This window comes from Nannospalax galili, unplaced genomic scaffold, assembly GCF_000622305.1.
Source record: "Nannospalax galili isolate Female #2095 unplaced genomic scaffold, S.galili_v1.0 scaffold135, whole genome shotgun sequence".
Taxonomy (NCBI): Eukaryota; Metazoa; Chordata; class Mammalia; order Rodentia; family Spalacidae; genus Nannospalax; species Nannospalax galili.
Genome location: NW_008338998.1, coordinates 3,820,316 through 3,843,291, shown reverse-complemented (window position 1 = coordinate 3,843,291; position 22,976 = coordinate 3,820,316). Strand labels below are relative to the sequence as shown.

The following is a 22,976-nucleotide window of genomic DNA, read 5'->3' as shown; positions in this document are numbered from 1 at the left end:
TTGGGGCAGTGAGTCACTTAAAACTATAAAACTGCATGAAGATTGTTCTTAGGAAATTATCTATACATGGCATTTTAATATGTACACATTAAATGTGCCAGGAACAAAGATGATGGGATCAGCTCATAGTCCAGGAACGTGAACTAAGGAAGTCACAGGAATGATTCCAGACCGAAGCAGCACTCGTGCCTTCCCAAATTTTCTGGGTCATCCAAAATACAAAATAACATCAAGCTACATAAATTATCAAGCATATGTCTGGATAACAATGTAGTAAAAACATATTTTCAAAGTTTCATATGTAAAAAAAATAGTTGAGGATTTTAGAACACACAATCTTAAAGATTAAGTGGGTTTACAGGCAACAAATACATTCATGATAGACACTTTTCATAAGGATTTGGGGTCTGCCTGGACTATAGCTGAAAATCAATACACCCATGACTTAGAAACTTGGATCTTATATTTCTTCTATCCAAATTTATTAATGACTTCTTCAAAGGTAAAACAAAACATAAATATACTCATAATGGGCTATACTGATACAGTCAATAAATGTCCCATAAGAAAATTTTTCTAGTAAGCCAAGTGTTTGGGTATGGTTTGTCCCCACAAATACGTTGAAATTTGATTTGCAATTTTAACATTTGGTTGTTAGCATTAGCCTTTAATGGCTGCACTATCCCTCCAGTCCTTGATTTGCAATTTTAAAAGGTAGTGGAGTTTTTAGAAGGTGATTAGGTCATTAAGAGAGATTAATGCATCACTTATAGGACTGGATTAGTTACCACAGAGTGAGCTGTCATAATGTGCTACTGCTCCTTAGGTTTCCCCCCTTAACTTTCTGGCAAGAAATGAAGCAGTTTCTGGTCCTCATAAAACAGGGCTGCTTGGGACTGAGCAGCTTACAACCACCTGTAACTCTAGCTCTAGGGGATCCCCTCACACATGCACATAACTACACATGGACACACATTCACATAATCAAAAATTAAAAATAAATCTTTAGCCAGGTGTGGTGCCACACACCTTTAATCCTAGCACTTGGGAGACAGATAAGCAGAATTCCTTAAGTTTGAGGCCAGTCTGAGCTACATAGCAAGTTCCAGGCTAGCCACAGCTACATGGTGAGACCATGTCTCAAGAAAGGGGGGAAGATTTGCCCAATATTGGACTTTGTAGTCTCTAGAACTAAGAGCCAAAATTTAAACCTCTATTAAAAATTATCCATTCTCAGCCATTTTGTTGTAACAGAAAATGGCCTAGGTCACCAAGTTAATAAAGAGGGGCGCCACTGTGATTTTTATCTGGGTAACCTGATAGCAAGCCTGTTCATATGCACAGTCCCAGGATCCCCGGTTCCTTGGCACAGACAGATATTTCAAACCATGAAACTCTAACTTAAGTGTGCAAGCCCCATCGGAATCACCCTAACTACAGTAAAAACAGCCCTCACTCATCATTCTTTAGTGTCCATTTGTTGCACTATGTGAGTAACATACCCTGTTCCACAAGCACTGATGCCCATGCATCATTCATCCCAACTTCTGTAACTTACTGGGATGAGATGGGAGAATGCCTGCCCAGTAAGGGATGCTAAACACCCACATAAAACACAAACTGACTCAGTTTACTTCGTGAGTTCTCAGAACAATGTGCCACGGTGTCAGGAAGACTCTAAGTTCTAAGACATTTTCCAGAACAAAGACCAAGTGAGTGAATAGCATCAGAGTCATTGTTAGTCACAAACTAGAACTCAAAATACACTAAAGTAAATTCTAAGAGACGGGTTGGTAACACACAGAAAAACATTTAAAGGAGAAAAATGAAATGACATAAAATGAAATACAGAAGACCTATCTTCACTTACAATTTTATTTTTTTAACAGAACCATTTAACATGAAAAGATTTTTCTATCTAAACTGAACATTAAATATCAAAACACAGAATCTCAGCTCTCACCCAAATGGCACTCCAAGCGCACCCAGAGGAGTCACCAGGACCGTAGGGACCGCGGTATAAGCCAGGAAATTTCCAATCTGGCCAACAGCCACTGTGGAGAGAATCACAAGGGCACACCTGCATTTACCATGCTCCCTTGTATCACTGATGAGAGTTGAGTTTTGCAAGGTTCTGTTCTGAAAGGGGTACTTTTCCACTGATTTTGAGGAAGCAAATCTGCATATTCCAGGACCCTGCTACTGGTCTGGGCAGCAGTTTTAGCTCTACAGAAATGCCCAGTGTTACAGGAAGTAACTAAGTACAACACTGAATGTTTCCACTCTCTTAATATATCCTTGGTTAAAATGCTATTTTTATTTTTTTCTCTTTTAAATTAATTTTTTAGCCAAAATGTAACATAACAATTGTATATGGGGCAGCATATAATGTTGGGCACATGTATATGTTGAATAGTTTAAATATACCTACCCACTCAAACATGTTTCATCGCTTTCTGATGCCAACACTCAAAATCTTTTGTTCTAGCTTTCTGATACATGCAGTATTGTTACAGTCATCTGGAGTCACCTTACTGTGCAACAGTACACCAAAGCATAGTACTGCTATTTAACAACAACATAACACCCAGTGATCACTCTCTCCCCAGCAAGTGGAGCAGGGCTTCCCAACTGCCTTCCAGTGGCCTAGGCCCTGCTCCAGTGTAAGAAAATGGCCATAGTGCTAGGCTAACAGGACTCCCAGGGATTCACTCAAATAGCTTTTATGGGGAGTCCCTCAATAAACAAAAACAGCCTTACCTAGGGAATATTTTGCAAAAAAACCAGCATGTGATAAGCCATATGATAATTTTTAAATTTATAGTTTATTACAAATTACAGCACTGATCTTTGATGTGTTAAACTTCTTTGTTGGACCGGTTGTGCTAAGCAAAGCAAGACAGTCTAACATGGGATTTCAGCTCAGCTAGAGAGGAGTTAAGGAAGAGCTGTTTTGGTGCTGGAGAGATGGCAGAGTGTCCTGAAACGGCCAGAGTAAAATCTAGTGATTTGATGGTGGAATTTGTAGCCAGGAGAAGTGACTCAGTGACTATACTTAGAGAATTTTCATGATGTATCTGTCTATAGTCTCTCTAAAAGTTTGCATTAAAATGTGTTGACCACAAACAATGAATTATGACAGTTTTGTCAATACATATGTATATAAAATAATAATATATGTATATTATTTGGGGGTTTGGGACTTTGAAAGGCAATTGTGCAGTTATCACAAAAGATAAAAATTAAATCCAGATTATGGGACTGGAGAGATGGCTTAGAAGTTAAGAATGCTGGTTGTTCTTGCAGAAGACCCAGGTTCTAATCCCAACACCCACATGGCAGCTAGCAAACAATTCCAGGGGAATCCAACACTCTCTTCTGTCCTCTGCAGGTACTGCATGACACTGGTGACTTACATACAACATACAAACAGGTATAACACTCATACACATAAAATACAAATAATTTTTTTTTAATTTTAAGGAGCTGTTTTAATTTCTCCAGACCCGTAGGTTGACCTGGATTAACCAGGGTTAGCTACAGACAGCCAGAGCCTCTGCCTCCTTCTCCCAGGTCAACACTCCACACTCTCATCTACTCCCTTTCAACAAAAGGGAGGATGAGAAGGAAAGAGAGTGTATCTCAGGAGCAGATAGTGGGTAGTACAGGATGGCCCTTCAAAGTATTCCTCCTGGGAAGGTGAATACTAATACTCTACTCGAAAACACAAAGTCACACCCCTTATCCCTGCCCAGGTAAGTGACAGACCTTAGAGATAACTAAAAAGACTTGAATCTTTACCACATGAGCCACTTACTTGCAATTGTGCCAGCCCACCACACAATGTCTGTTAAGTAGGAAGTACCTAAAAAAAGAATGAGAAGACTGTCAGGAAAGCAGGTTTATTTATGGGGTGGGATGATACATGTCTGTGGTATATACACCTATGTATGTGTAGGTGCATGCACCTGTATGTATGTGCAGAGGCTAGAGGGGGGCATTAAGTGTCCTGCCCTATTGCGCTCTGCCTTATTCCCTTGAGACACAGTCTCTCCCCAAACCTGGAGCTCAAGTTTTTTGGCTAATCTGGTGACCAGTAATTTCTAGCAATTCTCCTGTTTCTGTCCCTCACAGGACTGGGATTACAGGCACTCATGTAACCGTGCCCATATTTTCACATGGATGCTAAGATCTGAACTCAGGGCTTCATGCTTGCACAACAAGCACTCTTACCTACTGAGCCATCTCCTCAGCCCCAGAAAGCAAGTTTATAAGCTACATATGTCAGTAAATGTGACGTGTACAGTAACACTTAAGAGAGAGACCTTCACATGAAAACTAAAATAGAAAAGACTGAGCGTCATATTGTTTATTCGCCCCGTGTGTAATATTTAGTTTATGATGGATGAGAAACCACCAAAAGTAGGCCAGATTTTTTTTTTTGGCAATCAACACAGGCTAACTGAAAAGACAAACAGCATCATTGTAAACTGGTTTTCTTTGGCTCAGTAAGTCATAACTGAGACACAAATATTCTTGGGTCTTTTCACCTCATTCTCCTGCCTCATGGAGAATCTGACTTTTAAATGTTTAAACTATTTATTGTTACTGTGTTTATGTAGGGTCCCGCCCCTGGATCTGACCCTCAAGGAAATGTCTTATTGCCTGAGAAATTATCTCCATACCTTTAAGGTTAGTGTTGTCTAGTAAATGGACAGGGGAAATCTGAGAACAGTTAGGGTATGGCAAAGCAGAAGTAAATAAAACATAACGGTGGGAAGGCAGGGAGCAACAGGAGTCACCAGATGGGGTAGCATGTGAAACAGGTAGGTGTTGGGACTCTACAGGGATGCAGGTAAGGGGTGAATGGTGAGAGAGGGTGAGAGAAAGAGAGAGAGAGAGAGAGCACAAACAGGTGTGCATGTGCCACGGCTTGTATGTAGAGGTCAGTGGACACCTTCAGGAATCAGTTGTCTTCTTTCATTATAGGTTCCACTGATCAAACTCAGGTCTTCAGGCTGTGCTGCATGAGCTCATACCCAATGAGCCATCTTGCTAGCCTTCATGGGGGCTTCTGACGATGGAGTGAGTGTGTTTTGCATTAGTATGATGATGGAATACTATGGTTTCAATATGAAATGTTCCCAATAAGGCCACATGTTTAAACACCTGCTCAACAGCCTCTGGTGCTGTTTTAGAAGCCTGTTAAGATGGAGCCTTGCTGGAGGAAGTATGTCACTAAGGGAAGGTCTTGAAGTTTTATAGCCTGGTCTCTTTCTATGGAGTCTCTGCTTCCTGACTACAGACACAATGTGATCAGCTGCCTCATGCACCTGCTACCATGTCCTCTGTGACATAATGGATTATGTCTCTTCTTAAACTGGAAAGCTCATGAAATAAACCCTTCCTCCATTAAGTTGCTTCATGTAAGGAATTTGGTCAAAACAATGAGCAAAGTAACTAATACAAAGGGGTCACCCAGGTGTTGCCCAGAGCAGTGACCTGTGTGACTTCACAAGATGCTATGATTGAGGTCAGAGGGCTAGAGTCTATAGGCTCCAGGATTAACATGTTAAAGAAGCCAATGGCAAGGGAAGACTGGAAACTTTCCTGAACACAGACTGCACATGTAATGAAACAGTTTGTGCAGAAAATGTAAATGATCCATAAAAGGCATCAGGGACCTTTCCTTGATCTCTTTTGGAATGCAGACTTGGGTCCAGTTCTGGCTCATTTCCAAGTTTGTTTGTTTCTCTCTTTTAATGAACTATCTCCTTTACAATTACTAGCCATATGTCTTTGTTCAAATTATTATCTGGAGACATAAGAACTTGGAAATTTTAGCAGGTGTCCTCTAAAGACAGATCTGTGCCTATATCAGCTGCAGAGCTGCCCGCCAGGAGGTAAGGTAAGCAGGAAAGGTTTCCAAATATCTCTCTTCCTTAACAAGGTAACTCCTGCTCTATGGGACATTACCCAAACTTACACTTAGGTAAAGGAGCACATACATTGGCCAAAAGCTGCCCAGGGGGACCTCTACTTTAAACTTGGAGACAGCTACCTGGGAGGGACTGCACATTAAACTGGTTAAGCAGCTGTCTGGGAGGGTTCACCTTTAAACTGGGAAGTTCACAAGGATCTACAGCTACCTCAGCCAGCCTAAAAGACATGCAGAGTCAAAATCTCAGGATACCTGAGCTCATACACACATGGAGTTGCTGGTTAACCACAGGCATCTGGTCACATGGTCACAGCCAGTGACAGTCACATGCCCAGCCATGATGGCAACACCTATATGGGTACAGCCGTGATGGGGCTAATAAAAACCATGACAGCCATATGGATGCTTGGGGTCCTCAGTGCCACAGGGTCCTCTAAGCACTACCACAGCCCAGACTTCTCTCACATACTGGCATTCACTTGTCCCCACACACTTTTCCTTTCCTCCTTTTTCTTCCTTCTTCTGGATGCCCACTGGGATAACATGAGTGAGTCTGAGGAAGTCCAGGGGAGGCTCTCTCTCTTGCCACTTTGTGGCGCTATGTGGAAGTCACCATCCATATTTGCATGAAGACTTTCCAGTGCAGCCTTAGGAGGCGAGCACCCATATTCCTGTAGGTAAACCTCACCCACTGCTCTGTAAGGAAGCCCAATAAACTCACTGGTTTCCCAGACTGTAGTTTGTTTCCCCAGTTCGTCGTAGGGACCAAGGAGGATGTTGTTTACACCTCCCAGAGGAATTTTAGTGACACCTTCCTCAAGGATTCAGGCACAGCCTCTACCTTTTTGCTACAGCATTATAAAAAGATCTTAGGAATCTAGTTTTGCCCTACTAGAGAAAGCTCAGACCAAATACCATCAGAGTTCTAAGCTTTCTGACCTTTTGAGGCCACTGGGTTTCCCAAAAAAGGCCCAAATAACTATTCTATGAGTGGGGTCTTGCCTTCCAAGCACCAGCCCTTGTTATCAAATGGTTTCTCTTTAATGGTGCTAACTTGTAACAATTACAGATGCTCTCAAATCCACCTTGTCCATAACTTTAAACTCATTCACGCCCAGTTCTAGTCAAACTGCATATTTTTCAAAAATTCCTGATCCACTTTTTGATTTCACCATAGACCTGCATAAGAATCAGCAATAATCATTATACAACCTGAACGCTTGAACACTTGACATTTCCTCTGAGAAGGAACTAGTCCATTTGCATTTGAAGTCAGGACCTTGGCAGAATGTAGCCAGAGGTTTTTGCTTGATTATAACATGATTTCTAGGTCACTTCTGGACAGAGTCCCTATTCTTCTCTGAAACCTCACGAGCCTGGCCCGTGTATAGTTTTCTCTTAGCATCCTGGGCTTCTAACCCACCACCAGAACGACCTGCTGAGCTCTGCTTATAGCATTCTAAAGTGGCTGGCATAAAGTCTCAAATTCTTCCACACTCCCCACACTAATCTGTTCAAAAGGCCTAAGAACCACAAGGTCAGGTTTATCACAGAAATAGGCACACTCCTTGACACAGATGTACTGTTAATTTTTCCCATTGTTGTGACTACATACCTGACATATGGTTTAAGAGGGATACAGTCCATATGGGTGGGAAGGCATGAGGCAGTAATTTGAGCCAGTTGGTCAGATTGTACCTGCACTCAGGAAACAATGTAGACAGGAAGTATAGCCAGGCTATAAAACCACAAGACCTTTCCCTAGTGGCCCACTTCTTCTTGTGCAAGGATCCACAACCAAAAGGTTCCATAATGCTCCAAAACAGCATCAGAAGCTTATGACCAAGTGTCCAAAAACATGAGCCTATGGGGGCCATTTCACATTCAAGTTACAAGATCCTTCGATAAAGAAAACAGACCCAATGTTGTCCATGGCCAGAACAATGGTTCTCAGGGTTCTTCCCTTTCACTGTCAAGGCACTCTCAACACCAGTGACTGTCAGAGAACAAATGCTTTTAATAACTTGAAATTGATACTGTTACCAAAGTGGGGAGAAACCCGGGATGCCAGGTGCCTAGAAATAAGTGACAGACTTTTTCTACCCTTTCAGCAAAGGTTCTACAAAATTCTCAGCATTTCAGACCCTTTCTCTCACTTTTCTCAACAGGAGTTTTTCTTTGTGTTTAGGTCACCCTCACCTTTTAAGACAATATTATACTTACATATTTTTTCTGCACATGGGCATTACATTAGACTTTTCCTGGGTATGAATCACCTCTGCACCTCAACACACATCCCATACTGTTAGTTGGTGAAGCACCTGCATGTCTTAGAGACATTCAATCTGACAGTAGAATCTGTGCTCTACTCAGAAGGATGTGCACAGCTTTATACACCGCCCCACCCCCCACTCCCACCCCATGCTAGCTTCTCCACAGAGTCCATGCCCAGATTCCTCGCTTCTCCATCCAGGAGCTGCTGGAGCCTGCATTCCCTATCTTGTCCTAAAATCGCTGGATTTCTTCACAATTTCACCTTCAACTGTCACTGTCTCAAAAAGCTCCAAGTCACGAGCACCCTCAGGATGTGTACACTCTGTTCTTGCCCACGCTCCTCTTCCCAAGTGAGGCCTGTCCTCTAGAGCTCTCAGATCCTTTAGCTCAGCAAGAACAGGGAGTCACGTGAACATTTGAGACTTCCCATTTGTTCCAGTTCATTCGTGTTTCCTTCCTCTACTGCCAGGTATCCTCTACAGAAGAAACAGTCAAGTTTTCGGAGCTCTTCCTCTCATTGGAAATCTTGGTGGCTGACAGTTGCAACACTGTTTACAACAACTGAACTATATGACGAAGTATTTGTACAAATACAAAACAGATGGAGGAAGACAGTATCAACTGGTCTTGATGCCACACGACCGCATGCTTGTGGCTTCTGAGAATTTGCAGTTAGAAATACGTGTAAGAAATGTCCTTAAAATACAGTTTTCTGAGCATAAACACAGACGGTTATCTCATTTCTTTACCTTCTGATTATACTACAGAAAAATCAGAGCCAGGAGTGGTGGTGTGAGCCTCTAATATCCCAGCACTTGGAAGTCATTGTTTACTGCAAAGGGAGAATGGATCCCAATATCCCTTGTAAATCAATGGGTTTTAAAAAATATTTTATTTATTATTCTTTTAATTTTATGTGTATGAATGTATTGCCTGCATGTAAGTAGGTGCACCTGTGTCGTGCAATGCTTTTGAACAGTTGATAAAAGCCAGTATTCACAATGACTGTAAGTGATACTTTCATCTAGCTGTATTAGTGCCAGAAAACACTGTTTCTCGATTCCTAGTCTCCTTAAAACAGTTCTAAAAATGATAGTATCTTTTTGTGTCAAAACATTGATTTATGGGGCTGGAGCGAGTGTTAAGAGCACTGGGTGCTCTCGCAGAAGACTTGGGTTCGGTTTCCAGCACCCCTATGATAGCTAACAACCATCTGTAACTCCAGTCCCAAAGAATCCAACATCCACTTCTGGCCTCTGTGGGAACTGCATGCACCAGTGCACTTACATATAAGCATGCAAAACACTCATACATATAACATAAAAATAAATATAAAAATTTAAAAAGAATGGATTTAGTACTTAAAGTACTTTAGCAAGGTTATTCTAGAAATCATGAAAACTAACAAATTTGTAGGGCTTACCCTAATTTTTTTTTTTTTTTTTTTTGGTCTTTTTGAGACAGGGTCTCCCTGTAGCCCCAGCTGACCTGGATTACCTATGGAGACCAGGCTGGCCTCAACTCACAGAGATCTGCCTGCCTCTGCCTCCTAAGTGCTGAGATTAAAGGCATGCACCACCACGCCTGGCTTACCCTAATATTTTTTGAAGACAAGGTTTCACTATGTACTTCTGGATGGCCTGGAACTCACTATGTAGACCAAGCTTGCCTCAAACTCACAGAGATCTGCTGCTCACTGCCTCCTGAGTACCAGAATTAAAGACAAATGCCACCACATCTGGCTATCCTCTCTAATTTTAAGATTTACTGTGAAACTACATAATCAAGAGAGTATGATACTGGCATAAAGATAGATATATGCAAGAAGGAGAATAGACTTCAGAAACACACCCACTTCATGTACTCTTACCACAGCTTCAAGTACCAGTGCAATTCAACAAAGAAAGCTTCTTCAACATCCTGGTAAATACTGAATCTTGAATCACATCTCAACCCATACACTAAAACTAAATGGAGATGTGTTACAGACCTAAAATTAAAAGCTAAAGCTTCTAAAAGAGAATGTGAGAGAATGTCACTGCAGCCTGAGGAGAGACAAAGATTTGCTAGGCAGAAATCAAAAGCAAGGGCTAGAGACATAGCTCAGTGACAGAGTGCTTGCCTAGCATGTGCAAGGCCCTGGATTTAATCCCCAATACTATAAACATTATATTAAAAAAGCAACAATCACATAGAAAAAATAAATTAGACTTCTCAAAACTAAAAATTCTTCAAAATGTACCATTAATAAAATGAAATTAGGTGTGGCAGCTCACAACCATCAACCCTGGCACTTGGGAGGTAGAAAGAGGAAGGTTTCAAGTTCAAGGTCAGCTTGGGTAACATAGAGAAACCTTGTTTAAAAAAAAAGGAAGGGAGAAAGAGGGAACAAGGATGAAGAGGCAAGCCACAGAGAAAAATAAAAAATATTTGCAATCAGTCATATCTATATCATATATATTTATGTATTTATCTATACATCTACCAGCCAACAATAAAAAGATACCACTCAAAATACTGGCAAGAGTCTTGATATTCACAAAAGAACATACACAGAGGGCCAATAAACTCTTAAAGCTGTTCAGTAACATTAAATATCCAAGAAATATAAATGAAAGGTACAATGAGATATGACTGTATACCCCCAGAGTAGCTAAAATAAAACAGATAACAACAAATTTCGGGAAGAAGGTGAAGCAACTGAACTGTCCTAAATTGCTGATGACAATGTAAAGTGTACAATTATAGTGGGAGAACACTAAGCAGTTTCTCAAATTTTAATTACACACTACTCCAGGATTTAGCACTGTGACTCCAGGGCGAATGAAAGCCTTCAGTCCAAAAATGTACGTAAGGGGACTTGGTGGCTCAGTGGGAGAATACTTGACTAGCATAGGCAAGGCCCTGGGTTTAACCCCCAGCATAACAAATGAAGAAAGAAGGAAGGGGAAGAAGAGGAAGAGGAGAAAGAAAAGGAAGAAAAAGGAAAAATGCTGTTGAGATGAATGTTCCTTGCAGCTTTATTCAAATAGCAAAAATTGAGAAACAAAAAGCTCGTTGACATGAGACTAGGCAGACAAACCATGGTATGTTCAAACCATGGAAGATTACTCCACAATAAGGATGTACTGATAACACATACCATGATGGATTTTCAAGCCATGCTCAACAAGTACACCTAAGAGAATACATACTGCATTCTCACATATGGATTTCAAGAGCAGGAAAACTGGTTCAGTGCACGCTGAAGTAACAGAAGAGTCGGCACTTTGATGTGGGAGGATGGAATGAAAAGACCTGAGAACATTCAAAGGTCACAGCAACAGTCTACTTCAGAGATGCCTTGGCTATATAAACATGTTTAGCTGTCAAAATCATCAATTTGTACCTCTCAAAATATGTGCATGTCGCTCTATATAGTTATATTTTAAAGCAAAAGAAATACTTTATAAATAATCATTAAAAGTCTTTGTGAGTGTGTAGTGCTGTGGATCAAACCAAGGGCTTCACATATACTAGCCAAACACTCTACCACTGAGCTATACCCACAGCCCCAATAGTTAAATAGTTAAAGAGTGATGATGGTTTCACAGGTGCACACTTATCTCCCACACTCATGGAGACATACACAGTTAAATATGTATAGCTCTTTACATGTCAGTCATACTTTGGTCAATTTAAAAATGTAAAAAAATTAATTAAAAAATGTCTAGATCAGCCCAATGTTGACAATATAACTAAGCACTGTAATTATTATGGGAAATGACAGTCTGTTTCAAGTAAGAGTCCAGCATATGTAACAAATTCTCCTTCTGCTCCTTAATCATAACCTCTCACTAATCATACCTCAATGTAATAGTTGTATTGTTTCTTTAATTATGTCTCTCTATCAAATACTCAGAGAATCATAAACAGTCACTGATAGATACAAGTCTTAGAAGACTCACAATCGAGATGTGGTGGTACATGCTTGCAACTCTAGCAGTTGGGAGTCTGAAGCAGGAGGAATGAAATTCAAGGTCAGACTGGGTTACGAAAGGGTTTAAGACCAGCCTGGGGTACATAGCAGGACCCTCTCTCAAAAGCACAACAAAACACCACAAAAGACATGGTAGCTGCCCTCACAGAGCATTCTTTTCCTCCTCACCTTATTATCTTAACCACAGAGAGCTTTCTGTCACCCTTTCTCCATCAAAAAGATACTACCCTGAACCTCCTGAGTGCAAAAAGTCAAGGGGCAGATTCCTGCCAGATTTCCAGATCTAGCAGTAACTCTCCTGGATTCAATTACCTGAAAGAAACTAAAGATTAGGTCATCTCCAAATGACTTGAAGGCAGCTATGAAACTCCTTTATAAAATATAAGGTTTGTTTTCAATGCTCCCCCGCCACTCTACAGATACTCAAAGCTAGTTGATACCACTATCAACCATTCCCACCATGTGCCCTGCTCTGTAAACAAATACCTGACAAGAAACAACTTAAAGGAGGAGAGGTTTGTTTTGGATAACACTTTGAGAGGACATTTTAGATAGGCTGGGGACAGAAGAGGGGAGGGACTACAGACCTAAATGCCCACACTAGCAACCCACTTCTTCCAGCTAAGCCCATATGCTCAAGGTTCCATAACCTCTCAAAACAGGACTGTAAGCTGGAAACCCAATGTTCAAACTGATGAGCCTATGGAGAACATTTTACATTCAGACTATAACACTCCACCCTTGCCTCCATCAGTTCATGGCCAGCTCATGATTAAAAATGTATTCAGTCCAAATTCAAAAGTCCCCATAGTCTTTAACAATCTCAGCATTTTTCAAAAGACCAAAGTCTTTTCTGAGACTTAAGGCAATCTCTTAACTGTGAGTACTTACAAAGCCAAAATCAAGTTACTTTTTTCCTGGGTCTTTTTGAGACAAGAGTCATGCTGTAGCCCCAGCTGGCCTGAAACTCACTATGTAGACCAGGATGGCCTAGATCTCACATAGATATACTTGCCTCTGCCTCCTGAGCACTGGGATTAAAGGTATGCACTACCACACCCAGATAAAAATCAAGTTACATATTTTCAATATACAGTGGCACAGAGTAAACATTCCCGGTCCAAAAAAGGAAAATGAGGATACAACAAGGAAAGACCAGACTAAAGTGAGACCAAAACCCAGCAAGTCAAACACCAAACCCTATCTGACATTTGAAGCTCATGAGGGCAGCATGTGAGTTCTTATGAGTTTGGGTAGACCCACCTGTTAGGCCAAACTGGGCCCCAAAATGGAGTCACTACTGACCAGCAACATAATGAGCACAACCTGGTGAGCAGCATTCTGGGACACAGAAACTAAGCTTCTCAGTAACCATCTGACCTTAGTTTTTATAATGAACTCTAATCATAACAGCAATTTTCCATCACAGCCAATCAAAAAACTGAAAAAAACACCTAACGGAACCCTCCTCCCCCATGAAGGCACCTACTACTGACTCACTTTCCTGTTACAGTCTCACCTCCCTCTACCCACAAAAGAAAAATCCTATAAAATCCAGCCTGCTGTGACAAGGAACCGCTGCCCCCTTTCTCCCAAGGGAGCAGTCGGCAGCTTGTATATCCCTTCTTTTCTCACTTCAGAGTGGTCTCTAGCAGTCCTGATCTTTTCACAAACTTAGCACCACCCTTCCAGCTCTGCTGCCTGTGGCAACCATGAACTCTCTACGGGTTGGCTCCAATGGGCATCTGCAGTTACTGTTAGCAAACACTCCACATTTGTAACATCTCCAATATCCTGGGGTTTCCAGGGCAACTTAGACTTCATTGTCATAGCTTCACACACAGCATGCTCCATGCAGGGAATCTGACTCTACTGCTCTGCCTGGCATCAGCAGCTTTCTAGATCCTTGGTGCAAATGTCCAGACCCTGAAAATTTTGTATTTTACATGCCTGCAAAACCAATACCATGTGAATTACACCAAGTTCTGCTACCAGCTTAAAGTATAGTCTGAACCACTTGGACCACAACTGTAGTCACCCCAGTACATCTTCATGGCTGAATCTGGGAAAACACTTCACTAGGTAGCCAGAAGCCTGAAGGCTCTATTTGCCAGATCCTCTCTTTTCAAATGAATTTGAATTGCTACATCCCAGAGCTCTCAATATGTAGCCTGCCTTTGCATCAACTTTTCTATTGTACTAGTACAAAGTGTGAGGTTTTTCCTTAATGGTGCCAATCTCTGGAACAATTCGAGCCACCAAACCTTCAAACTTTAACTGGCGTCAAGCTCCTTTCCTTGCCAAGCTGCACATTTCCCTACGGGACTTTAAAGGGGTCATGTTCATTTCCTCACCAAACTACACGTTTCTCAAATCTTTCTGCTCCACTTTCTGTTCTCTAAATCTGGTTAAATGCAGTGAGCAATAACCATACCATACTTTGCCAACAACTTGGGCCATTACTTTTAAATTCAGCCTCATTTGAATTTCTAGGACACAGACCAAATGCAGACAGATTCCTCATCAGAACATAACACAAATTGTCTTTATCCCTAGTACCACTCACTGAGTTCCTTCACGTTTACCATCAGCATTTCTTCCCAAATCCTCCTCTTTCACACTCCCACTGGAATGGGTCCTTACAACGTTCTAGGGCCTCTCTACCCTATTGTTCCCATCTTCCACAGTCCTTCCACAAAATTCCTAAGGCCTAAGAACCACATAAGTCGGGTTTATCACACTAACAGCCCCCCTCCTTTGGTGTTTCTTTTCTGGTTGCTGTGACCAAATACCTGATAAAAAGCAAATTAAGGGAGGAAGGATTTATTCTGACTCATGGTTTGAGGGTACAGTCCATCATAGTGGGAAGGCAGGGGGAACTATTCTCAGGTAGCCAACCGGAGCTCCTAGGAGGCTGCTTGCTAATATCTAAGGAGATCAGGAAGTACAAAATGCTAATGCTCACCAGGCTTTCTCTTGTTTAAGTTTTTATTCATCATAGGACCCCAATACATAAGGATGGTGCACCCCACATTCAGGTAGGTCTTTCCCCATTAGTTATTTCTATCTTGCCACACCTACAGGCACACCTAAAGGTATATTTCACTGATGTCGTAGGTTTTTCTTAATACAGTCAACCTAGCAATCATAATTAACCATCCCAAGGGAGTGGGTACCTTCCATCAACTGATAGGTTTCAGGACACGGGACAGACTGAGGACAGTTATCAAGGAAATACACGAGATCATCAGGGTCAGGAAAGTCTCCATCTGTTAGAGGACAGATATTGCATGTGCCTAGGTGTCAAGACCGAGGAATTAACAGAAAAAACAGCAAAAAAAGTCTATGTCCATCCCAGAGCCAGAGACTTAACCATTTAGCCACTGAAAGTGAGAAAGCTTTGGAGACTAAAAGTGGGCACCTGAGTCCCAGTTTGACTCCCATGTAAAAACTTCTCTTCCAAGTATCTCAGCAGTATAACTGCACTGCAAGGTCTCAGGTATGGAACTATGAAAGAAGGTAGCTCAGTGGATAAAGCTCTTGACATGTAAGCATAAGTTCTGGAGGTCAGGTCCCCAAAACTCACATTAAAGCTAGATGGGTGTAATGTGCTACCTGTAAACCAAGCACTCAGGAGCCAGAGATGTGATCCCTTGGGTCAAGTTACTCAGCTAGACTGGCTGGAATCTGTGAGCCCTGGATTCACTGGGAGACCCTGCCTCTATCAATAAAGTGGAGAACAATTCAGGAAGATGCCTGATGTCAACTTTGGACTCCACCCGCATGCATACACGTATGTTCAACTACCTGCACCACATGTGCACCACACATTTAAACATGCATCTACATATGCATGTATACCACACATACAAAAAAAGAAGAAAATAAAACTTTACCCTTTAGAGTCAGGATAGTTCACAGATGCATTGGAGGACATTGTTGTCTGGCAGAGGAAAGTTCAAGTGAGAACAGCACTTAGGTTATGGATAGTTAGGGTACCTTGTTCTGTTAAAGATTGGTGCTGATAAAGAGAAACCTTGCACTTTGCACCAAGCAACAAAAAGGCTCTTTAAAGGCAAGACCTACCAAGAACTCCAGCTTATAAACATGCAAACTCACTTGAAAAACTTTGATTTGAAAATAGATTTCAGGGTTGGTAGGATAGCTCAGCAGGTAAAGTATTTGGTATGCAAACCTGGCAACTTGAGTTTAATCCCTGAGACCCATGTAACGGTGAAGAGAGAGAACCAATTTTACAAAACTGTCTTCTGACTTCCACACATATGCCATGGCAGGTGCACCTCCCCCCACCAACACACGCTAAAAAAAAAAAAAAAAAAAAAACTTTTTCTAAAAAGGAAAGAAAATATAGTTCTTGAACAAAGAGGGCCTTCAGGACATCTTACTCAAGCAGGGCTATCTAGAATAATGCTTCCCCAGGGTCAGCCTCAAAAGTTCACAGAGATGGTTGCAGATACCACTGATGTAAGCAGGCCAGACTACATCTCAAGATGGCAGTAGACCAAACCAGAAAGCCAAACACCAGACATCCTGCGGCTCCCTGTCTGGCACTGTGATGGCATTATCTGGTTCTGATGAGTTTGGGTAGCCCTGATTTTCCACTCCAGCCTATGGCAGTTGTGACCTCTCATGGTCTGGCTGTAATGGTTATCTGCAGCTGTCCTTGGTGAATGTGTTTGGTGCATTTCCAATATCCTGGGGTCTCCATTACAGCTTAGACTTCATCTTCACAGATCCACACACAGCTTCCTCAGGAGCTGTGTACCCCATTACACATCTGACCCCATTACACATCCTGCCCTCAGTGGTTTTCTGGAACCTTGGGGGGAGCCTACATGGCCCTATAACTCTTGTATTTTACATGCCTGCAAAGCCAGCACCACATGGATGACACCAAGTTCTATTGCCATAGGTCCACATGTTAAAGGTTCAGTACCAAGCTTGAGGTACTGTTAGGAGTTGGGAGAATCTTTAACACATAAGGTTAGTGGAAGATCTTAAGTCATTCTAGTCATGCACTTGAAGGAACTGTGCAGCCCTGGCTCCCACAAGATGGCTTCCTTTGCCATGCATGCCTTCTAGGCCCTAGTGCCTCTCCATAGGCTCAAAACAAATGGGGCCGGAGGCTAACCAACCATGAAGTGAAACCCCCAAAACTATAAGTCAAAATAAACTTTCTTTTTTAAAAAAATATTTTATTTATTATTTTTATTTTATGTGTATGAGTGTATTGCCTGCACGTAGGTAAGTGCACCTGTGTCGTGCAGTGCCCGCGGAAGACAGAAGAGGCTGTTGGATCCCCTGGGACTGGAGTTACGGACAGTTGTTAGCTGCCATGTGGGCACTGGGATTCGAACCCGGGTCTTCTGCAAGAACAACCAGTGTTCTTAACCGCTGAGCCATCTCTCCAGCCCCAACTTTTTCTTATTAAGTTAGCATAGTATTTGTTACAGTACTAGAAAACTCATTAGCACACCATCAGTCAGTTAATGAACCAAGTCCCTTCCATCTGTTGACTATTGTGAATGCCGCTCTAAACATGAGTATGTGAATATCTTGAGTCCATGTTTTCACTTACTTTGGGTATGACCAAAAGATTTCACTTCTTTGCATAATCCAAGAAGTGGAAATGCTAGATCAAATGCAACTCTGTATTTAGTTTTTGAGGAACAAACATGCTATTTTCCATGGCAGCTGCATAGCTTTACATTCCCACTAACAATACACAGTTTTAATTTCTGTACTTCTTGCCAGTACTTGTTTTATATCTCCTTAACAACAATTATTCTTACAGGTGTTAGGTAGAATTTCACTGTAGTCTTGGTTTTTTTAAAGAAGGAATATTTTAAAAGATCAACTGGTTCTTCTTGGTCTACAGCATCCTGCATGACATTAAGTATCTAATTATGCAGGCTGGAGAGATGGCTCAGTAGTTAAGAGCACTGACTGCCTTTGCAGAGGACCCGGGTTCAAGTCTCAGTACCCACATGGAGACTAACAACCATCTGTAACTCTTATGCCTTCTTCTGACCTCCATGGGTATTGCACAACACAGGTGCACTTACATATATGCCAGCAATAGACATGAAAGAAAAATAATAAATACAAATACTTTTTTAAAATTTTTATTCATTTTTATTTTATGTGTATGAGCGTATTGCCTGCATGTAGGTAAGTACACCCATGTCGTGCAATGCCTGCAGAGGTCAGAAGAGGCTGTCGGATCCTCTGGACTGGAGTTATAGACGGTTGTTAGCTGCCATGTGGGCGTTGGGGTTCAAACCCGGGTCTTCTGCAAGAACAACCAGTGTTCTTAACCACTTTGCCATCTCTCCAGCCCCACAAATACTTTTTAAAAATAAATAAATATCTAATTATGAAAGGCCTCCAATAAACAAGTTTCCTGAAGTTGGTCTCCAGGTCATCCTGCCCCCCTCTGGACGGCCATCTCTCCTGTACAGTCTCTCAGGAGCAATCAGCCTCTGCTCCCTCCTCTGGTTATCACTATGAAAGCTATGGATACCAAAAAGAATTTGTTCTTATCAGACCGAGACAGAACTGCGCTGGCTCACGCCTACCTGTTTGAGGATAAGTGCTTTCTCAAGGATTTCAAAAGTCCCACCAAGATTTCTTTGAGTTCTGCATACACCCCATACATTCCTCACAAACTTGAATAACACAACTTCTTTTCTTTTCCTAATTATTTAATTACTTATGTATTTGTTTTTGTGAGATAGGTCTTGCTAGACAGCCCAGTCTTGAACTCACTATGTACAGGCCCAGACTGGCTTCAAACAATCCTCCTGCCTCAGCTTCCTAAGTGCTGGGATTATAGGCATGTACCACTATGCACAACCAATAAAGCTTATTTTCAACATTCTTTAAGACTAATTCAACTCAGAGAAGACCCTCTGGACAGAACACTTGCCAGCAAGTTGGTATGCTGACACCAACTCTTGCTAAAGTCTCCAAAACCAAGAACTCTGTACTATATATAAAATTCTCCCTCTTTGCCTTCAAAAACTTCCCCTTTCCTCAGATCTCCTTGATCAGGGTTTACTATGGCATGCTTAGTAGTCCCATTAAAAATCCTTAACCTTCCAGAATACACAGTTATTTGAAGAGGGGAAATGTCTGATAGTTATTCAGTCTTATGGTTGGTTTAGATCTTAAATGTCCACTAAAGGACTATATGTTAAAGGTCTTGTGACTTTTAACATACAGTGCAACTGCAAGATGACAGAACCTTTGGGATTAGGACTTAGTGAAAGAAAGTTGGATTGTTTGCAGCATAGCTTTGAAGTGGCTGTGGGAATCATCTTCCTCTCTGCTTCCCAGCTGCTCAGTGAACAGGCCTCTCTCACCACATGCTCCAGCAGCCACAGTCAGCTATACTGCCACAGGCCCAAAGCAACTGGGCCAAGTGACCACAAACAGAAACCTCTAAAACTGTGGGCCAAAATAAGCCTTTCTTCTTTTTAAATTCTTTATCTCAGCTGTTTTCTACAGCAGTAGAAAGCTAACAAAAAGGTTGGTACTACAAATGCCTCCCCACCTAGGAAACTCTGCTTGCATGGGCTCTAACACTGGACATCTGTTACAGCTAACCCCTCTACAACCAAATATTCAAACAACTCTTTTAAACAATGTATTTGTGGAGTGAGGGCTGTAGCTCGATTGACAGAGCACTTGCCTAGCATGATTGAAGCACTAGCACCACATAAACTGGGCATGCTGGTGTATGCCTGTAATCCCAGCACTTGGGAAGTGGAGACAGGAAGGTTAGAAGTTTAAGATTATCCTCAGCTACATATTGAATTCAAACCCAGCCTGGGATACATGAGATCTTGTAATAAACAAAGAAACAAGAAGTCTTACTAAACATGAACTAACTTTTTTCTTATCCTTATTCCCTTAATAAAGTGTAATAACTATTTACATAACATTTACATTTTTAAGTTTTGTAAGTCACAGGTGATGTGAAGTATAAAGTACAAAATATAAATAAAATACATGATTTTGTAGATTATATGCAAATACTATATACCATGAGTGACCTGGGCCAGCCTTTCTCCTTGTCCAGGCCCTACTCACATGTCATTCAAAGGTAAAATGAAAAAGCTAGACAGTCCCATCCTGAACCTGTGCTGAGCAGGACACTCCAGCCTCCAGGAGTTACAACTGGCTGATTTATGAAGAAAGTCCCTTAAAGGTGAGACTCAAAGGCAGCAAGCAGGTCCCCAAACCTCTCAACTAAAGAACAATCAGAACTTAGCTTCCCTGAGCTGGTATTTTCTAGAAATGCTACCATTGATCAATTCATATACAGTGTAATCTTCTAAGGAGGCAAAGTTACTTACAGCAAAAGAAACCATAACGGCTGGTCTCCCTTAACAGAAGAACTTGACTCCTAGTTCTCATTTACCGCCTTTGTTTCCTCTCCTCTTCCATTTCAGTCATCTGATAGCCATCAGCTCGGTTGCTTATAAGTAGATGTGGTAAAAGATTATGGAAATTTTTTTGGTTTCACCTTATTTTATAAGGTTCAAGGTCTCACTATGCTGCCCAGGCTGGATTATAGGCACATACCAATGTATCTGGCCTAAAAATGGATTTTAAACTGTTGGGTCCTTAGTATCCATAACCACTTTTAATATAAGAGTTTCATAAGGAGGTGTTGAATAAATCAAAGTAGACTTATTAAAGCAAGACCAAATGTCTGCCTTCTAGTACCATGAGTACCAGCAACCTTCAATCAATAGCAACTGGTGATAATATGAAAGTAATGGCCATCACATTTTCATTTTTATTAATTTAAAGACACAACATGGAGCCAGGTGTGGTGACAAACACTTGTAATCCCAGATACTCAAGACACTGAGGCAGGAAGATCATGAGTCTGAGGCCAGCCTGGGCTACCTAGAGAGATACTACCCATAAATATATATATATATATATATATACAAACATACATACATAAATAAAATATATAGTATGTAGGTATAAATAACAGTCTCTACATGTTTGGGTTTTTTTTTTTTCCAATATGGTGCTGGGGATTGGACCTGGGCCTCAATATTTTTTTTAGGTTACTTTCATTTTCCTTTTCTGGACATAAACTGAGCTGAAATGACACATTTACTTTTATTAAATAATGTTCTATTAGTATATTTTTACTAACCAAAGTCTACACATAGACTTCTTTTGTTTTCCCATAACATTTTACATTTGATGGTATATGTTGTGTGGACCCTCCCAGCTGTTAAAGAGTTTCTCAGATGTCAAGACCTTGATCGGAGGACGTCAGGTCCTCATCATTTGTAAAATGTTCCTCGGCTGAGGTTTGTGACATCTTTCCCTTGGGGTTATCCTGAGGTCGTGGAATTTGGGAATATACCACACAGGTGAAGTACCCTTCTCACACCATCCTAATCAAGAACACACATGGTTGTTGAGTTTTGTTTTGTTTTGTGTTACCTTGGCCAATCTTGATGTCTGTACAGACTGACAGGCATTTCCTAACTGTAGGTGCCAGGTGTGTACCAAATGTGTTTGTATCTTACAAACACAACTGCATACTTGGAAAATCATACTTGATTTTATTTAGGTTTTATATTCGAACAACAATAATTTTGCAGCTAACTTCATTAAATAAATATCCCTGGTTTTAGATTTTCACTCAAAATTGTCAGCCCTTCATCTCTTTTTTGAGGCTCCTGGCTCCCTAGCCAGGGTACTCAGTTTCCCATGCATTCTGCAATATGAACTCATAAATGTGCATACTTCCTCTCAAAACCCAGGTTCTTCCCCAGGAGCTCTTGAGGCTATGGCTAGCAGCCACACCACAAACCCTTCTCAGAATCTCTGAAAGTCATGCTTATTTTCCCCCTTCAAAGCATGCTGCCTTCGGCATTCATAACTGTCACAGGCCTCTCAACACAAATGACTTGACATGGGCAAAGGCCGCTGTGCTTTCTTCCCACTTCCTGCATCACTAAGGAGTGACATCTGGTGACCTGTGGACCCTGTCAACTCAGTGTGCCCATTGGCAGGTTGTAAGTCTTCCTTGCGTTTTCTTGACACTGAAGACCGCATGTTCTGATGGGTCAAACCTAAGCCAGAGGCAACTCAACCAAGGACCTCAGGGCGAAAGGCCTGAAGCACTGACCCCTGCACTCCGGGGTGAGAGTGGGCGTCTTGTGGCCACCTGTACAGCCTGCAAGCAGTCCCTGCTCACCTCTTCTCCACATCAAGCAGGTCATGCTCTCCCAAGCGCACCCCAGGCCCTGTCCAATGCAAAGGCAGGCCCGGCTCCAACCACCTCGGGAGCGGTGAACAGGAAGATCTGCCTCTTGGCAGGTGAGTGCAGGTCACTGGGAAGCTTGCGCTCCGGAGGAGCACCAGTCCAGGGGCTGCGACAGAGGGGTTTGGAAAGGTCTAGGGATGGAGAAAGAAGTCAGCTGAAGGACTCCTGAGAGTGGACAGGGCCTCTTCCGCCTGGGAAAGAGAGAAACCGCGACCCGCGGAAGCTTGGGACGCACCTGGGATTCCGGCGCGGGGTGGACGGGCGCCCTCCCTCCGACCACCGCCCTCCCGAGCCCCCCGGCCCCGGGCCCGCCCGCCCTACCTCGCCGCTTGGCGCGCACAATGCCCTTCTTCTGCAGCACAAATGTAGACCCGTTCACCAGGCTCGACACCACCGCCACGCCCAGGCCGAGCGACACGGCGGCGGGGCTCGGGCTCCGCGCCCCCTCCCCGGCC

General features: G+C 42.1%; 1 protein-coding gene across 1 annotated transcript in view; it reads right to left on the bottom strand.

The window, feature by feature from the left end:
* Nipa1 (NIPA magnesium transporter 1) overlaps positions 1 to 22,976 on the bottom strand; it is a 53,119-nt gene that overhangs the window by 28,214 nt on the left and 1,929 nt on the right. Inside the window, exons 2-4 of the mRNA XM_008833641.3 lie at positions 22,843 to 22,976; positions 3,818 to 3,865; positions 1,964 to 2,054 (exon numbers count right to left, since the gene is read on the bottom strand). Of these exons, the coding sequence (XP_008831863.2) occupies positions 1,964 to 2,054; positions 3,818 to 3,865; positions 22,843 to 22,976 (273 nt within the window). The remainder of the gene's footprint in view (positions 1 to 1,963; positions 2,055 to 3,817; positions 3,866 to 22,842) is intronic.